This window comes from Sinocyclocheilus anshuiensis, unplaced genomic scaffold, assembly GCF_001515605.1.
Source record: "Sinocyclocheilus anshuiensis isolate Anshui unplaced genomic scaffold, SAMN03320099.WGS_v1.1 scaffold183, whole genome shotgun sequence".
NCBI classification, from domain to species: domain Eukaryota; kingdom Metazoa; phylum Chordata; class Actinopteri; order Cypriniformes; family Cyprinidae; genus Sinocyclocheilus; species Sinocyclocheilus anshuiensis.
The window spans coordinates 4,398,587-4,413,640 of record NW_015548309.1 but is presented as its reverse complement, the minus strand read 5'-3'; the positions used below and the strand labels follow the sequence as shown (position 1 = coordinate 4,413,640).

The 15,054-nt window shown below is 37.1% G+C and overlaps 1 protein-coding gene across 2 annotated transcripts in view; it reads left to right on the top strand.

Moving 5' to 3' along the window:
• LOC107656388 (metabotropic glutamate receptor 8-like) overlaps positions 1-15,054 on the top strand; it is a 187,518-nt gene that overhangs the window by 146,676 nt on the left and 25,788 nt on the right. For both annotated transcript variants that reach the window (XM_016444233.1, XM_016444232.1), the window contains exon 6: positions 2,452-2,652. In XM_016444233.1, coding sequence (XP_016299719.1) covers positions 2,452-2,652 — 201 coding nt within the window. The remainder of the gene's footprint in view (positions 1-2,451; positions 2,653-15,054) is intronic.

Sequence of the window (15,054 nt, the reverse complement as noted above, 5' to 3'; positions counted from 1 at the left end):
GTATTTATATATATATATATATATATATATATGTTTATGCATATTCATATTAAAATTGTTTAAACATAAAAATATTAACATTTTATCTAAATGACTATATTTGTTTATACAGTAAGTAGAAGCCAGGAACATAAGGAAGGCACAGGCCAAAAAACCTCATGGCAAAAATAAACGTTCACACACATACATACATACACACACACACACACACACACACACACACACACACACACACACATGAAATAAAGTGTCTGAAATTTTGAAGTCTTTATATATTTTGTAGACATACATGTATACAGTATGAAGGATACACCTGGCATCTGTTTTGCAGAATGACTCTGATCAGGTGTCATTTGTTTGCAAATGCAGCGATCTGTTTCTTATTTTTAGCTTTAAAAACAGTCCTGAACGCTTCAGCTCAAGTGTTGTTCTTGACAAAGACAGGCACTGATGTTTTTCCAAGCTTGGCTTGAGTAATGCAGTCAGATGTGCATACATTATGTAGCCGAAGTGTCCTCATTAGCATAAGATAGCATATAGAATGGTGATTATTGTCTCAATGTTGGCACACAGAGACTGGACCATTTGTGCATATTCATCAAACTGCCAGTCATTACGTTTTGCCAGATATCATTCTTTTTATATAATACTGTCAGCCTGCTACAAAACTATAGAGTCTTTTTACCTGTAGTTCTCCAGAGATGGAAGGGAAATGTGAGATGAAAAGGAGGGAATTTCATTTGCGCCACTAATTGACATTTGATTTTGACTCTTGTTGGCCTCATTAAGCTGTCCGTCATCCGTGCTGTCTTCAATAACTCAATAAGCGTCAGTTTGTTTCCTCTGCTGCTCAGCCGAGACACAGAAAAGCCTGTACACATGCCATAATAAACATAAAAACGGGACATTGTTGTATGATTATTGTATTATCACTCAAAGCCCCTCAGCTGCAGCTCTGAATCGAGGCAGCGCGTAAACTTGTGTATTGTGGCACTGCTGCCATTGGCTTCTTATGAGTAATCACTCATGTTTGTATTTGTAAGTTGCTTTGGATGAAAGCATCTGCTGAATGAATACATTTACAACAAACAAAAGCCAAATGCTGTTGTATTCATGGTTGTTCAGAACAGAATGCTAGCTCTCTATATACTGAATACTGCAATATTAATATATTATGTTATATTATATTATATATACATTTAATATTTATTTTATTGCATCATTATTGTTTATATTATTTGTTATTTATTTTAAATATTCAAACATATAGTATTTGAATTTTGAGTCTAGTTTTAACTTGTCATGTAAAATGTAAAAAATGTTATATATATTTGATTTATCATATATTTGATTTATATTACATGTATTTATTTTATTTTATTTATATTAGATGTATTTATAATATATTTAGGTTTGTATTATTTTATACATGGTTTATTATTATTATATAGTTATTTACATATTAATATACATATTTATTGTTATATTATACTATATTATATTATATATTTTATACTATTTTATATTACTTCATTAATAATTGTATTACTTTATTTATTATTTATTATTATGTTATTTATACTATTATATATTATAGTTTATTATATGCTATTTATTTTAAATATTCACCACTATGTCTCACCAATCGGCATCCAGCTAGCATTGCTTTCCGAACATAGCTCATGATTTTGATTGTGAATGGACTGCCATTGTGGAGGTGTGACCACAAATAAACCTGACGTTCACCTTGTTTTGACACTGGGAGTCAGTTTTCTCTGGCCTGTTGTTCTGTGTGTCGTATTTATCACACTGTTCAGGTCGGGTAATCCATCTAGTTTTTGGAAGACCAAATGCATAATTTTCCCATTGCTCTGAATGTGCTATAAAAGTGGATTGGGGTTCATTTACAGGAGCCTATTAATTCCTCGCTGACAGCAGAAGCAATGGAACACTCCAGGTCTTGCTAATTCAACTCGCCCACGTTTTTATTTATCCTTCATTGTGTCAAAAACTGTAGTGGGAAAAGAAAGTTCTTTCCGGAGGCATCCAGTGCTAAAATACACCAAGTTGGAAAGCGCTCTGATGATTATAAGAGAAATAATCATAGATGCCAGAGCCAAATTCAATTTACGCACAACAACAGCTGGAATATTTGTTCCGAACGGCAGGCGTGATATTACTTTTGCCGTCTCTAGAGATATGGAAGGAAATATTTGTTTGGAAAGAACACATTTTTGCTGCTTTAACAGGCAAAACTGTTACGCACCTCCTCGAGGATTTGATTAGCTAATTACTCCAATGAGTGGCTACATTTGAGAAACATTAAATAGCAATTTATTAAGAAGAGAATTACTGCATCTGTGAGAGTGGATTCTCCAAATGAAACATCTTATTCTGAGCTCTCAGAAGGCCGTGTTTGTTCAAGATGTGTGTTTTGTGTTGTTCGTGCAGGTCTGGAGAAGGTGGGCCGTGACTCCAGTTACGAGCAGGAAGGGAAGGTACAGTTCGTGATGGATGCGGTTTATGCCATGGCACACGCGCTGCACCGCATGCACAGGGACTATTGCTTCGGATACCCCGGCCTCTGCCCCCGCATGAGCAATATCAACGGAAAGGAGCTCCTCGGATACATCCGGGGCGTTAATTTCAATGGTGAGTGCTTGGATCTTCAGCTGAACAACAATCAGACAAGTTCGCAAGTCGCAGGTCTTTCAGGGCTGAGTCTAAAGCAAGTCTCAAGAGTACTGATACAAGTTGAGTTTCAAGTCAATTTATTTGCCGGAATGTAAGTCTGGTTTCTGCCTCTAATGCTTGACAGATAGTTGTAAGTAGTGGTCGACCGATATATCGCCACGGCCGATATTTGGCATTTTTCAAATATCGGCATCGGCCGATCAGTTTTTCTGTTTGGATAATTACAGTTGTAATTATATTTCTGTTCGAGCCTTTTATTTTGACGGCGCTGAGATTGCAGCGCCTGAACACACAGTGCTCACATTCTCCCTCTTGTTCGCTGTCGTCGTTCAGTTCTATCTAATAACCAGATAGAAATATTAAACTAATGAATTAAAATGTATACAAAAAAAGTAATATAACGATTGCTTTAATATTATTAGTAATAGAAAGGCAAACATTATAATACTTTCTCGTTTGCCGTCAGCATTCAGCAAATATGCATTAATATAATTTAAACAAATCTTTGAATGACTAATGAACATTTAATTCCACAAACCTTGCAAACTTAGTCGAATCTAGTTGAGATCTTGTGAAGTGTGCATTTGTATCCTGCATGATCGCGTGTTCTCTGAGTGACGGTCGGTCCATGCAAATTGAATGCGGACAGGAGGAGAGTTCTGCTTGACTAGAGACGCGCGATCGACAAACTAAACTCGTAATTTCAAATTATGCTGCGCTTTATGCATTTGCCCACTGTCATATTCATGTCATTTTCATTGTGTGCTGTATGTAAAATGATTGTTACCTTGGCTTTATTTGAAAAAAAAATTAATATATATATACATATATATATATGATTACCAATGCACACAAACTTCCCAGAATACTGAGTGCCCTGTTGGTTACAGTGTTTACTTCCTATTCAATTAGATTTTTATTAAATATTTATTTGTGAAAAATGCTTTGTCTTCTAAAGTATAAGTATGTTTATTTTACACAATTATTTTTAATCCATTTTCAAATGATTTCAAATTTCTTAAATATTAATTAAAACAAATAAAATTATATCGGCTTTATATTGGTCATCGGCCACGCTGTATTCCAAGATATCGGCATCGGCTGTCAAAAAACCCATATCGGTCGACCACTAGTTGTAAGTGCTGTTCTTTTGAACTAATTATATGTTTTTATTTGGCACACACAAAACATGTCTAATTAAAGTTATTATTTGCTAAAAATGTGCATATTCAAGTTTGCAATGTTGTGATCAATTATGAGACGTGCAAGAACCAATGACATTAGAATGGAATTTTGTGTTCCGAGAAAGAATGTTTTTGCAACACAAGAGTGAATAAATGATGAAAGAATTCTCATTTTTCAACTATTCCTTGAAGCCTTATTCAGTATAATGTGCATTAAAGCCATATTAATGAAAGTTATTATAAAGTGTTATGCCATATTTTACTATGCAGCACCGTAAGCATGTCTATTACAGATGCAGCTTCTCATGTTTTCCGCAGAGTGCTTGTCTATGTACATATTCAAGTGTTTTCACTAATTTTTCATATATCTAACTTCCAGCTTCATTCATTAATTCTCGCAATCGCAGTGTTTGCCATTTCTCTGCCCAGTTGCACCACGGGCTCCTCAGTGACCCCCTAACATCATCACACATGCATCAAAGCAGAGACCAGAAAATTTGAGTTAAGTGCATACAGGGGTGCTCATATTTCTTCATAATGTGCCACGTGCGTCTTAATAAGAGCGCATTATAACTTGTGAGGAGAGAGCTGCGCATGATTGACTGTTTTCGTTTCCCTTGTGTGCCTGGAATCATGTTGAAACAAAAGAAGTTAATCATTCTCTTTGAAACCATATCAAACGATTCATTTAAATATTAGTTTTGCTCTGTGCGTCTTCTCTACTCTTTCATTTTTCTATCCCCCAACTCCGGCGTTTTGTTATCATCTGCTTATGTTTGCCTTCAAGTTGTGTCATTTGCATAACTGCAGTTGAGCGATTAAGGTGCATGGCGGGGTTGCGTGGGTCCATTAAAACCTCATTCATTCGCTTTCTTGTGGGCAGTGCAACCTGGGTTATTTGTTCCACCACCTTGCATTCCTCATCGGCTGTGTTTGAATTGAAAGACAGATATGGAAAATTCACTGACAGTTCGTGCATTCATGAATGTGACCAGAAATGTCGTTAGAGAGACAGAACTTGTTCCAGTTATTCTGCTGTGTACTGATTGCACATTTTGATGAATTAATCATTTTAGACTTAAATTTATGTATGTTTATTTTGTCTTCCTGTTTCTTGAGCAGCAAATCAGAATGTTAGAATGATTTCTGAAGGATCATGTGACACTGAAGACTGGAGTAATGATGCTGAAAATTCAGCGTTGATCACAGCAATAAATTATATTTTACAGTACATTCACATTGAAAACAATGAAAGCCCGTTTTCACTATGGAATAATAATTAAAAAAAAGTAAAAAATAAGGTAATTGCGACTTTTTTTCTCGCAACTCAGGGAGTTTTCTCAGAATTGCAGATATAAACTTAGAATTTAGTATTTTATATTTATATTTTTATTTATATATCAGGTTTATTATCGTTAACTAAAACCATAAAAACATGTTTGTTACTTAAAATATAATAAATATGAACTGAAATAAAAGATTTTTTCTGAATTGTAAATAAAACAGTAATTGGAATATGTTTTACAAGAAAATGCTATTTCAGTCTTTCTACTTCAAAATTTCATGTGTTACTTGCAATTTCTTTGTAATTATTTGTGAAATTTACTAGACATTTTTGAGTGACAGTTGTTTCAAAGTAGGCAACATTTCTCATCAGATATCCGTCAGGCCATGGATGTATGCAAGTTTTTTTGTTTTTTTTTTCAGTAGAAGATGATGATTTTTTTTTCAGAAGAAGATTTTTAGCTGAAACCACGGCCCTTGTTGATTCATAAAATGCAAGTTAACGCTAGTCACTTTGAGAGTCAAAAAAAGCACAAAATTAATACCAGTGACTCCTGATTATATATTGAGGTCTTATGAAGTGAAACAATCAGTCTGTGCAAGAAACTGAAACTGAGCCTCAGGGAAACGGGAAAGTCAAATTATTTTCCACAAACTGAAAGTTTGTTTCAAAGAACAGGGTCAAATAACTGTTTCACCAGTTAGTTTTCATTTTTGGATGAACTATTTCTTTAAAGATTTCTTTTTATGAGATTTCTCTTCACGTCAGTGAGATCAATAGCAAATAAATGGAGACTTTTGATTTTCTCCCCATATGAAGACCCAAGAAATTTCACATTTTCTCGAGTTTCAAACGAGATATATCTCTTATATATCTTATAAAGTTGATAGTTATATGAAACATAACTGAGAACTTGTCTCCTGAGCAACCTCTCAGCAATACAATTTACCTCTAGAAATAGAAAAAGGAAATAAAAATCAAAATAGTTCTGACTCTGCCCTCGAGCATTCTGGGAAGAGGCTATAGCTGCCAGATGGAACTGTTTAACGATTTCGTGCCTCTTTTTTTGAGCTGTTGTAACCTTTCTCAGCAGCATGAGATGGTCCGCTGCAGACACTTTGCTGATATTGACACGCTCCTGGAGAGGAACAGAAACTCCTGCAGATAAGAGTTCCTCAGAGTCCTGACACAAGAGCTGCTGTAGTGAAACAGATCTGGACAAAGACAATGAGAGAGTGAGGGCTAAGAACAAATGCAAACTGATAGCAGCCAAAAACTGTTTAGAAGTTGGGGATTTTTAAAAGTCTTTAAAGTCTCTTATGCTCACCAAGCATTTATAAAAAAAAAAAAAATACAGTAAAAACTGTAATATTGTGAAATAATTTTTGCGATTTAAAAAGACTATTTTCTATTTGCATATACGTTAATGCAATTTATTGCTGTAATCAAAGCTGAATTTTCAGCATCATTACTTCAGTGTCACATGATCCTTCAGAAATCATTCTAATATGCTGATTTGCTGCTCAAGAAACATTTCTGATTATTATCAATGTTGAAAACAGTTGTGCTGCTTAATATTTTAGTGGAAAAAAATAGCATTTATTTGAAATAGAATCTTTATGCAAGTCTTTATGCTGCCAGTTTTGATCAATTTAATGCATCCTTGCTGAATAACTGTATTAATTTCTTTGCTTTTTACTGACCCAAAACATTTCAACAGTAGTGTACTGTATATGTAACCCTCTTTTGCTTCTCGCGTGGCATTTGCATTGTTATTTTGATGAAATAAATGTACTATATTTTAGTTTGGTAATGTTATTCATTTAATATTTTGTATTTAAAGGGGATTTTATGATACTGAATTATATATATGGAATAGTTATGATCCATTTAATATATGTTACTTTTTGAGCATAGACCTACAAATTAAATTTCCAACTTAAACTGTGATAAATATTGAATGTTTTGCAGCACAGACTTAAGCTTGATCTCATTTTAAAGTAGACACTTGGAAGATTATTGTTGAAGTGAAAAAAAATTAAGCTTAAGTAAACTTAAGTTTAAGTTTAAATTTAAGTTTATTATTATGAAAATCCAAGTGTGACTTTTTTTTTTCTCAGGACCATTTAACCTTTTTGAACCATGATTTGTGTGTCTGTGTGTGTGTGTTCACATAGCAAACACCTAAACCTTAACCAAGTTTTGTACCATTCCGATGAAGTAAAAAATTCTAAAAAACCCCCTAAAATTTAATGTTCAAAATTGACCGAAGAGCACCTCACGGTTAATGCACGCATTTTAATCTTTATTAAACTGTGCAGCATGCTCACATCCATCTCTATTTGAGATATTGTGGTCCATCAATGTGGTTCGATTTCAGTTAGTGCTTCAGCTCAATGGTTTTGGTGCAGTTATAGCGCAACAATCTGCTCTACATGGGCTGCATTTCAAGAAATCAGAAACTTGGTCAGATCCAAGAGGCGAATCATGCGTAAATGAATGCTGATTTACATTGCAGTAGATCAGCATTAGGCCTATTTAGAGATTGCATTGCCTCTTAATGCTGGACACCCACCATTTGTTATGACGACACTTTTATGGTCGGTTGTTAATGGCACGTTCCCAAAGCCATGCCTCCCAGACTGAAGTCTTCATATGCACCGCTTCTTTCACCAGTGTGTAGCCTGTTTTATTTTATGTTTTCTTTGCAGGATCCAGACAAAATGATCCCTTCTGTGAGAAACGGCATTGTAAACTAACCCCGTTAAGTGCCTTCTGAGCACGTGCCACAGAAATGTACCAGCTGTTCTCAGGCTGAGTTTAGACTAGAAAAAAGACTAGATATTTACATTTTCGTCACTCATGAGCAATGAGCACTGGTGTTTGACCATACAAAACTCCCTGGCCTGACTTTAAAGTGTTGCTGGTGGTTGCTAGGATGTTGCCATGCGGTTGCTTAGGTGTTTTGGGTGGTTGCTTACTGACTCGGGTAAAACTCAGGGTTAATATTTAGGGTTCTTGGTTGTTCAAAACATTAAATAATAGTAATGACTTAGGAATTAGGACATTATAATAATGAAAATAGTCTGATGTCATAGAATGTCAATATTAATATTGTTGTGACGTTTTGTATTGTGGCATTATTATCATAAAACACATTTCCCCTTCCAAATTCTCATTACAATAATTCAAAAATTAATTTAAAATATTTTATGTTTTACCATGCTGACAATTAAAAATAAGATGAATAAATAATAATATAATAATATAATAATATTGATAATAATGATAAACATTGTGTGTGTGTGTATGCATGCATTAAAAATCATTTTATTATTCATTATTATTAATGCTAAAATTATATTATATGCTTTAAATAATGTGAATACAGTAATGTAAATCTAATAAGAATCATAATTGAGAATAATGGCAATAGCAAAAAAAACAACAACAAAAACTCAAAGCAGAACATCTGGATGCATTATGATAATGACCATTTAATTTAAGGGGTTAATTTATTTGTCATTAAAATAATGTCACCACACACACACACACACACAAACCCCTTCATCTTATTTGTGTAAAATAACAGAGAAAATGAGCAATTATGAATTTGAGGTGGAATGTGGACATGTTTTTGTGAGATTCACCCTATTGCTCATATAAAGTAACACAGTCACACAGAGTCTTGTGCTATTGAGTGGTAATGGTTGACGGATGTGCGACGTCTTGCCGTTTGGCCATAGCTGAAATCACAGGGAAAGCGAAAGGTTCCTCATTAAAGTGTCTGTGTCTGCTGTTACTGTGGAACGATTACATCTGAGCTCCGGTTGATGAGTTAAGTCACCCGAACTGGAGCTCTCTCATTACTGCCTGTCACTGTACTTCCTCTGCCCCTTCGCAGACCACACACACTGCATTAACTGCTAGCCAGTGTGTGATAATGAACATAGCGCTGACCGATTATGACGGCGAATGGGAAGAAATGGATGAGTGTGTGTAGAGGTCCAGAAGAGGTTTTTTAGAAGTGTGAAGGGTTGCACTATGCGCATATGTGTGAGTGACAGGTGTGTTTGTGTGAGATGGAATGGACGGAGTTTGTGAGTGCATGAAATGTGTTTGAAATGTGCACTGCCTAATGCATAATAATATTTAAAATAGTACGTGAAATGGTGCACAGAATGCTTCAGAGTAGGACGTTACATTGTTGTCACATGATTTCACAAAACTGTATGTGAGAGGTACCTAGTGTCCAAAATTAACTTTTTGTCACACCTGCTAATGGAATTTGAAATAAACATACTAATAAATATTTCTTACAGGCCATCAACTGTATTTCACTTTTTTTTTTTTTTACATTTATTATTATTATTAATTTGATTACACAACATTATTTTTAATTTTAATTAAACATGTTTTTAATTTTATTTTGTTCCGCATAGTTGTTAGGTCATTTCTGTGTCATTTCCAGGGTATTTTGGTGGTTGCTAGAGTGTTCTGGGTGGTTACTAGGGCATTGCGTGTGGTTGCTAAGGCATTCAGAGTAGTTGCTAGGTTATTTCTTGGATGTTCAGGGTAGTTAGGGTGTCCTAGGTTGTTTCCAGGGTATTTTGGTGGTTGCTTGTGTGTTCTGGGTGGTCGCTAAGGCATTCTATGTAGTTGCTAGGTCATTTCTTGGACATTCAGGGTAGTTAGGGTTTTCTATGTCATTTCCAGGGTGTTTTGGTGGTTACTAGGGCATTACGTGTGGTTGCTAAGGCATTCAGAGTAGTTGCTAGGTCATTTCTTGGATGTTCAGGGTAGTTAGAGTGTTCTAGGTCATTAGGAGGGTATTTTTGGTGGTTGCTTGAGTGTTCTGGGTGGCTGCTAAGGCATTCAGAGTAGTTGCTAGGTCATTTCTTGGATGTTCAGGGTAGTTAGAGTGTTCTAGGTCATTAGGAGGGTATTTTTGGTGGTTGCTTGAGTGTTCTGGGTGGCTGCTAAGGCATTCAGAGTAGTTGCTAGGTCATTTCTTGGATGTTCAGGGTAGTTAGAGTGTTCTAGGTCATTAGGAGGGTATTTTTGGTGGTTGCTTGAGTGTTCTGGGTGGCTGCTAAGGCATTCAGAGTAGTTGCTAGGTCATTTCTTGGATGTTCAGGGTAGTTAGAATTTTCTAGGTCGTTTCCAGGGTATTTTGGTGGTTGCTTGAGAGTTCTGGGTGGTTGCTAAGGCATTCTGTATAGTTGCTAGTTCATTTCTTGGATGTTCAGGGTAGTTAGGGTTTTCTATGTCATTTCCAGGGTATTTTGGTGGTTGCTAGAGTATTCTGGGTGGTTACTAGGGCATTACATGTGGTTGCTAAGGCATTCAGAGTAGTTGCTAGGCCATTTCTTGGATGTTCAGGGTAGTTAGAGTGTTTTAGGTCATTACAAGGGTATTTTTGGTGGTTACTAGAGTGTTTTGGGCGGTTACTGGCGCATTCTGTGTGGTTCTTAGGGTATTCTAGGCTGTTTCTGCGGTGTTCTGGGTGGTTGCTAGGGTGCTCTGGTTCAGTTGGATATTTAATACATGCTGACATCGCTAGTATGCATGCTAGTATGCCATTTCAAACATACCCATAGTTCAGTATGTATGCACACACAGAAGCTTTTGAAGAGCAAAAAGGCCACAGAATCAGTAAATGGAAGTTGATGCAAAGGCAGACGTCCAACTTGGAGCATCACTGCCTGCCGCCAAGGGGTAATCGGCAGCTCAGCCACAATTACACCCGCTCCAGTGGCTCTCTACATACGCTTATTTTTAGATTAGTGTTGTGAGATGGACAGAGCGGGAGGAGAGATTGTGGAAGTGTGCATTCAGACGAGCTGGGCAAAAAAAGTGATGATAATTGTGTTGTGTAAAACAAATCCCCTTGTAAGTTGAGGCAGCGTGACGGTGAATCTTAAAATGGAGTGCAGCAGCAGGCATTTAACTCCGTAACAGAGCTCTATCCTCTTCTCAAATGATTCTGCGCTGAAATAATAAAGGAATGGCCTTAGGAGGTGTATTATATCTTGTTCACAGAAAGAAATTCTCTGAGACAGACTGAAATAAGAGTAAAGGCAGTATGTTTGACTTGCTTTGTAGTTCCAGGATGATGGAAAACTTTTAATATGAACTAGTGAACTTTTAATAGAACTAGAAGTACCTGGTACCTGGTACTTTTTTTAGTACCACCTCGTTTGAGGTTCCAAGTGAACCGTACCGTTACCAAAGCGTGACGTGAGAGAATAGTCACTACCTGCGTCACTGAACTTGCGACACAAACACAACAGAACCGCTAGATTTAAATCAGCACAGCTGGAAGGATCGAACGCAACTGTTTTGAACAGTTTTTGTTTCGTGGTCTGTTGAAGAAATACAGACATTCCTCTCCTTGATAGCAGAGGAGCGGATCCAGCGAGAGCTTGATGGGGCGACGCGGAATGAAAAAGTTTTTCAGGAGTCGCGGCAGTAGAGGCGGCGCAACTATAACGACATGTGAATAATCCCGCCCACTCTAAAGCGGTACTAAACTGTAGTGGAAACGCAAACCGAGCCGAGCCGTGCCGTACCGTGCCAAGCCGAGTCGTACCACGCAGTGGAAAAGCGCCATAGATGTTTGCCACCGCAAAATTCACTTGTTGGGGTATTCTGCATGGTTGCTAAGGTGTTCTGGGTGGTAGTTTCTAGGGTGTTTGGTGTGGTTGCTAGGCTGCTCTAGTTAGTTGCCCCAGGCTATTTTGGGTGGTTCCTAGGGCATTTTTGTACATTTCTATGCTGCTCTGGGTGGTTGCTAGGCTGTTCCTGGTAGCTGATTGTTACTAGAGTGTTCTGGGTGGTTGCTAAGGCAATCTGAGGAGTTGCTAGGCTGTCCTAGGCCATTTCCTGAATGTTCAGAGTTGTTGTTGGGGTGTAGGTCATTGCAAGGCTGTTTTTGGTGGTTGCTAGAGTGTTCTGAGTGGTTACTAGGGCATTCTGGGTGATTCCTAGGGTATTAGTGTTATGAATGGTTGCTAGGGTGGTCTAGGTCTTTGCTAGGTTTTTCTGATTTTCTGTTTTAGGTTGTTACTAGGGAATTCTAAGAGGTTGCTATGTGTTTTAGGTAGTTGTTAGGGTTTTCTGTGTGGTTGCTAGTATGTTCTGGGTTGTTGTGTATTCTGGTGGTTACTAAAGTCTCCTGGTTAGTTACTAGGTCCTGTGGGATGGTTACTTACATGTTTTAGGTTGTTACTATGGCATTCTGGGTAATTGCTAGAGTTTTCTGGGTGGTTGCTAGGGTGTTCTAGGTACTTGCTAGTGTATTCTGGGTGGTTGCCAGGGTGTGCTATCTAGTTACTAGGGCAGTTGGGGTGGTTGCTGGGGTGTTCTAAATTGTTGCTATAGAGTATATGGTGTTCTGGGTGAGGGCTAGGGGTGCTCTATGTAATTTCCAAGGTATTCTGGGTGGTTAATAAGACTTTTTGGCTTGTTACTAGATATTTATTTATTGGTCCACTTCAAAACAGCCCGCCAGCATTATATTGTGCATATTAAGTATGTGGCTCAAGTATTAGCGTTTTAAATATGACCCTAAATATGTGCAATAGTAACAGTGATTTTGGCCGACAGAAGCAGCAGGTAAGGCTTGGCAGAAAGGTTAATCCCACAGAGTGCTCTATTGTTATGTCTGTCCGGTCTCCTGTAATCCTCAATTTCCCGCTGTCCCGGTCCACCTGGAAAGCCAAGCTTTGATCAATATCGCTGGATGAATTCAATAAACTGCTGCATCTTCTGTGCCACTATCCTCGCCAATCACAACAAGAGCATGAGAGTTTTCTTATGCAGGAAAGGATCAGTTTGCTGTTGCTAGATTAATAACAGAATAATCTACCATCACTGATTGCACACTGCCTTATTCGCTTGTATTATGCTGATATGCAGTGACAACAAGCTCACGGTGATCCTCAGAGAGCTGTAACCACCTTTGCCGTACAGGGAATGATGTTTGCACCCTGGAGCAGAGATTTGAAGATGATGGATGTCGTATTACAGGCATTTCTCACATGCACAGCAAACACAAAACACTCAGCGTCTTGGGTTTGCAGAGAGAAGCGGTATTTTCCTTCACTTGATGTCTACTTAAATAAAAGAACAGAGCTGTCTGGATGCTTGCTGCACAAGCTGTTGCCGAATCTGCTCATTATAGTCTCTGAAAATATTGCTTCTGGAGGCTTTGCCCTCCTCTACTCTCACTTTCCTTCATGGTGGATGAATCAAAGGGTTTTTTTTGTATATAAAAATGGGATGTGGCAACTGAGGTCCATGAAGGGTGTATCTGTGTCTGACCTCCACACAAACGATCCCCTCATCAGCCGCAAGAGCGGCTCACTTGCTGTAATGAAGGCTGGGGAATGAGAATGAGGAAGATGATGGCGAAGTTGTAGAAAAGAAGTTTGGCTAATCAATGGCTGGAATCTTGAAAGGCTAAATGTGCAGATCCCAAGCAAATAAAAATAGAAACATCTTATTAGTGATGGCTGCAAGATTTCTACGAACTCAAAGTATCAGGGGTGTAACAGCTTTTGGGAGAGAGTCTTTGTATTTTAAGAGTTCTGTTTCACTTGGCTGCAGTGGAAAGGAAATAATTGTAGCCGGCAGTGTAAAACAATAATTTTAAGAAGCAGTGGACTAAAAGAACTATGCTATGTCTGGACAGTAAGCAACCACCTGCTCAGCTAACGGAACATTCTCAGAACTTTGGCTAAAGTGAAAGCTTCTCTCAATATTATAAACAAACGTTCTACCAGCAATTAATAGAACATTTGTTCAATGTTTTTTTTTTTTTTAATGTAGAACATTTTTTAAATTTAACTACTAACTACTTGTTTCTGAATGTTCGGAAAACATCCAAATATAACCTTCCCATAATGTTTGCAAAATGAAAAATGGATTTCAAAATATAATCAGTTCACAAAAAAAGTAATTATTTCCATCCTTCTCCTCCTTAGAAACTATTTTTGTTAGCTAGGCGTTAACCACTCTAGCAACCAAATAGAAACCAGCTGATAAACACCCTGGCAATCAACCACAAGCATGGTGGCAACTTTTACACCATTCACCTAAAGAAATTAATACATTTTAAAAAATTTTTCAAGTTGAATGATGAGTATTTATTGAAATGCCCTTCAGGGTGGGTTTTTTTTTCAAATGTAATCAGTTCACAAAAAAATAATTATTTGCATCCTCTTTAATATAAGAGACTTTATAACTGGTTTTTGGCATGTTTGTTTGTTTTTGGGTGGCTGAACTTTTGTGCTTTTCAAGATAATGCATGAAGACATTAGACTTTTAGATTACTGGCCTAGTAGATGGTTTTTCATTTTTAGTCTGTTACATATTTGAGTTGAGATGTGCTTGGTTCGTTGTGTTTCAGGACCCCAGGGAGAGAGTTACTGAACCGTTTATTTATTTAAGTCTACTGCTTTTCTTAAGCAATTAAATCGCTACATTATTTTCTCTCCCATGCAGATCCTAAAGCACTTCTAAAGCAGGGGCTTGTGTCATTTCATTCTCATAATGAAACATCAAGTCTGTTTTGCAGCTCCAGTGTCCATTTACAACATTCTAGGTAGTTTAACAGGTTTGAAAAATAAACCCAGTTACCCAGTTGAGGTTCTCAAAAATGTTACTTTTGGGCTCATATGTGATCAGTTTGATAAGAAAATTTATTTTTTTGATGGGATTGAATTTTCTCTCACCTCAGATATCAGGCTCAAATTGTAATTCATGTTTCCAAGAATGAGAATGAGAAACAAATTGCTTTGTCACAAGATATTTGCCATCTCATCTAAAACCTACATGTCCTTGCATGTTCTTCTGAATCCAGGGCATCTGTAATTTGAGATGATGGGT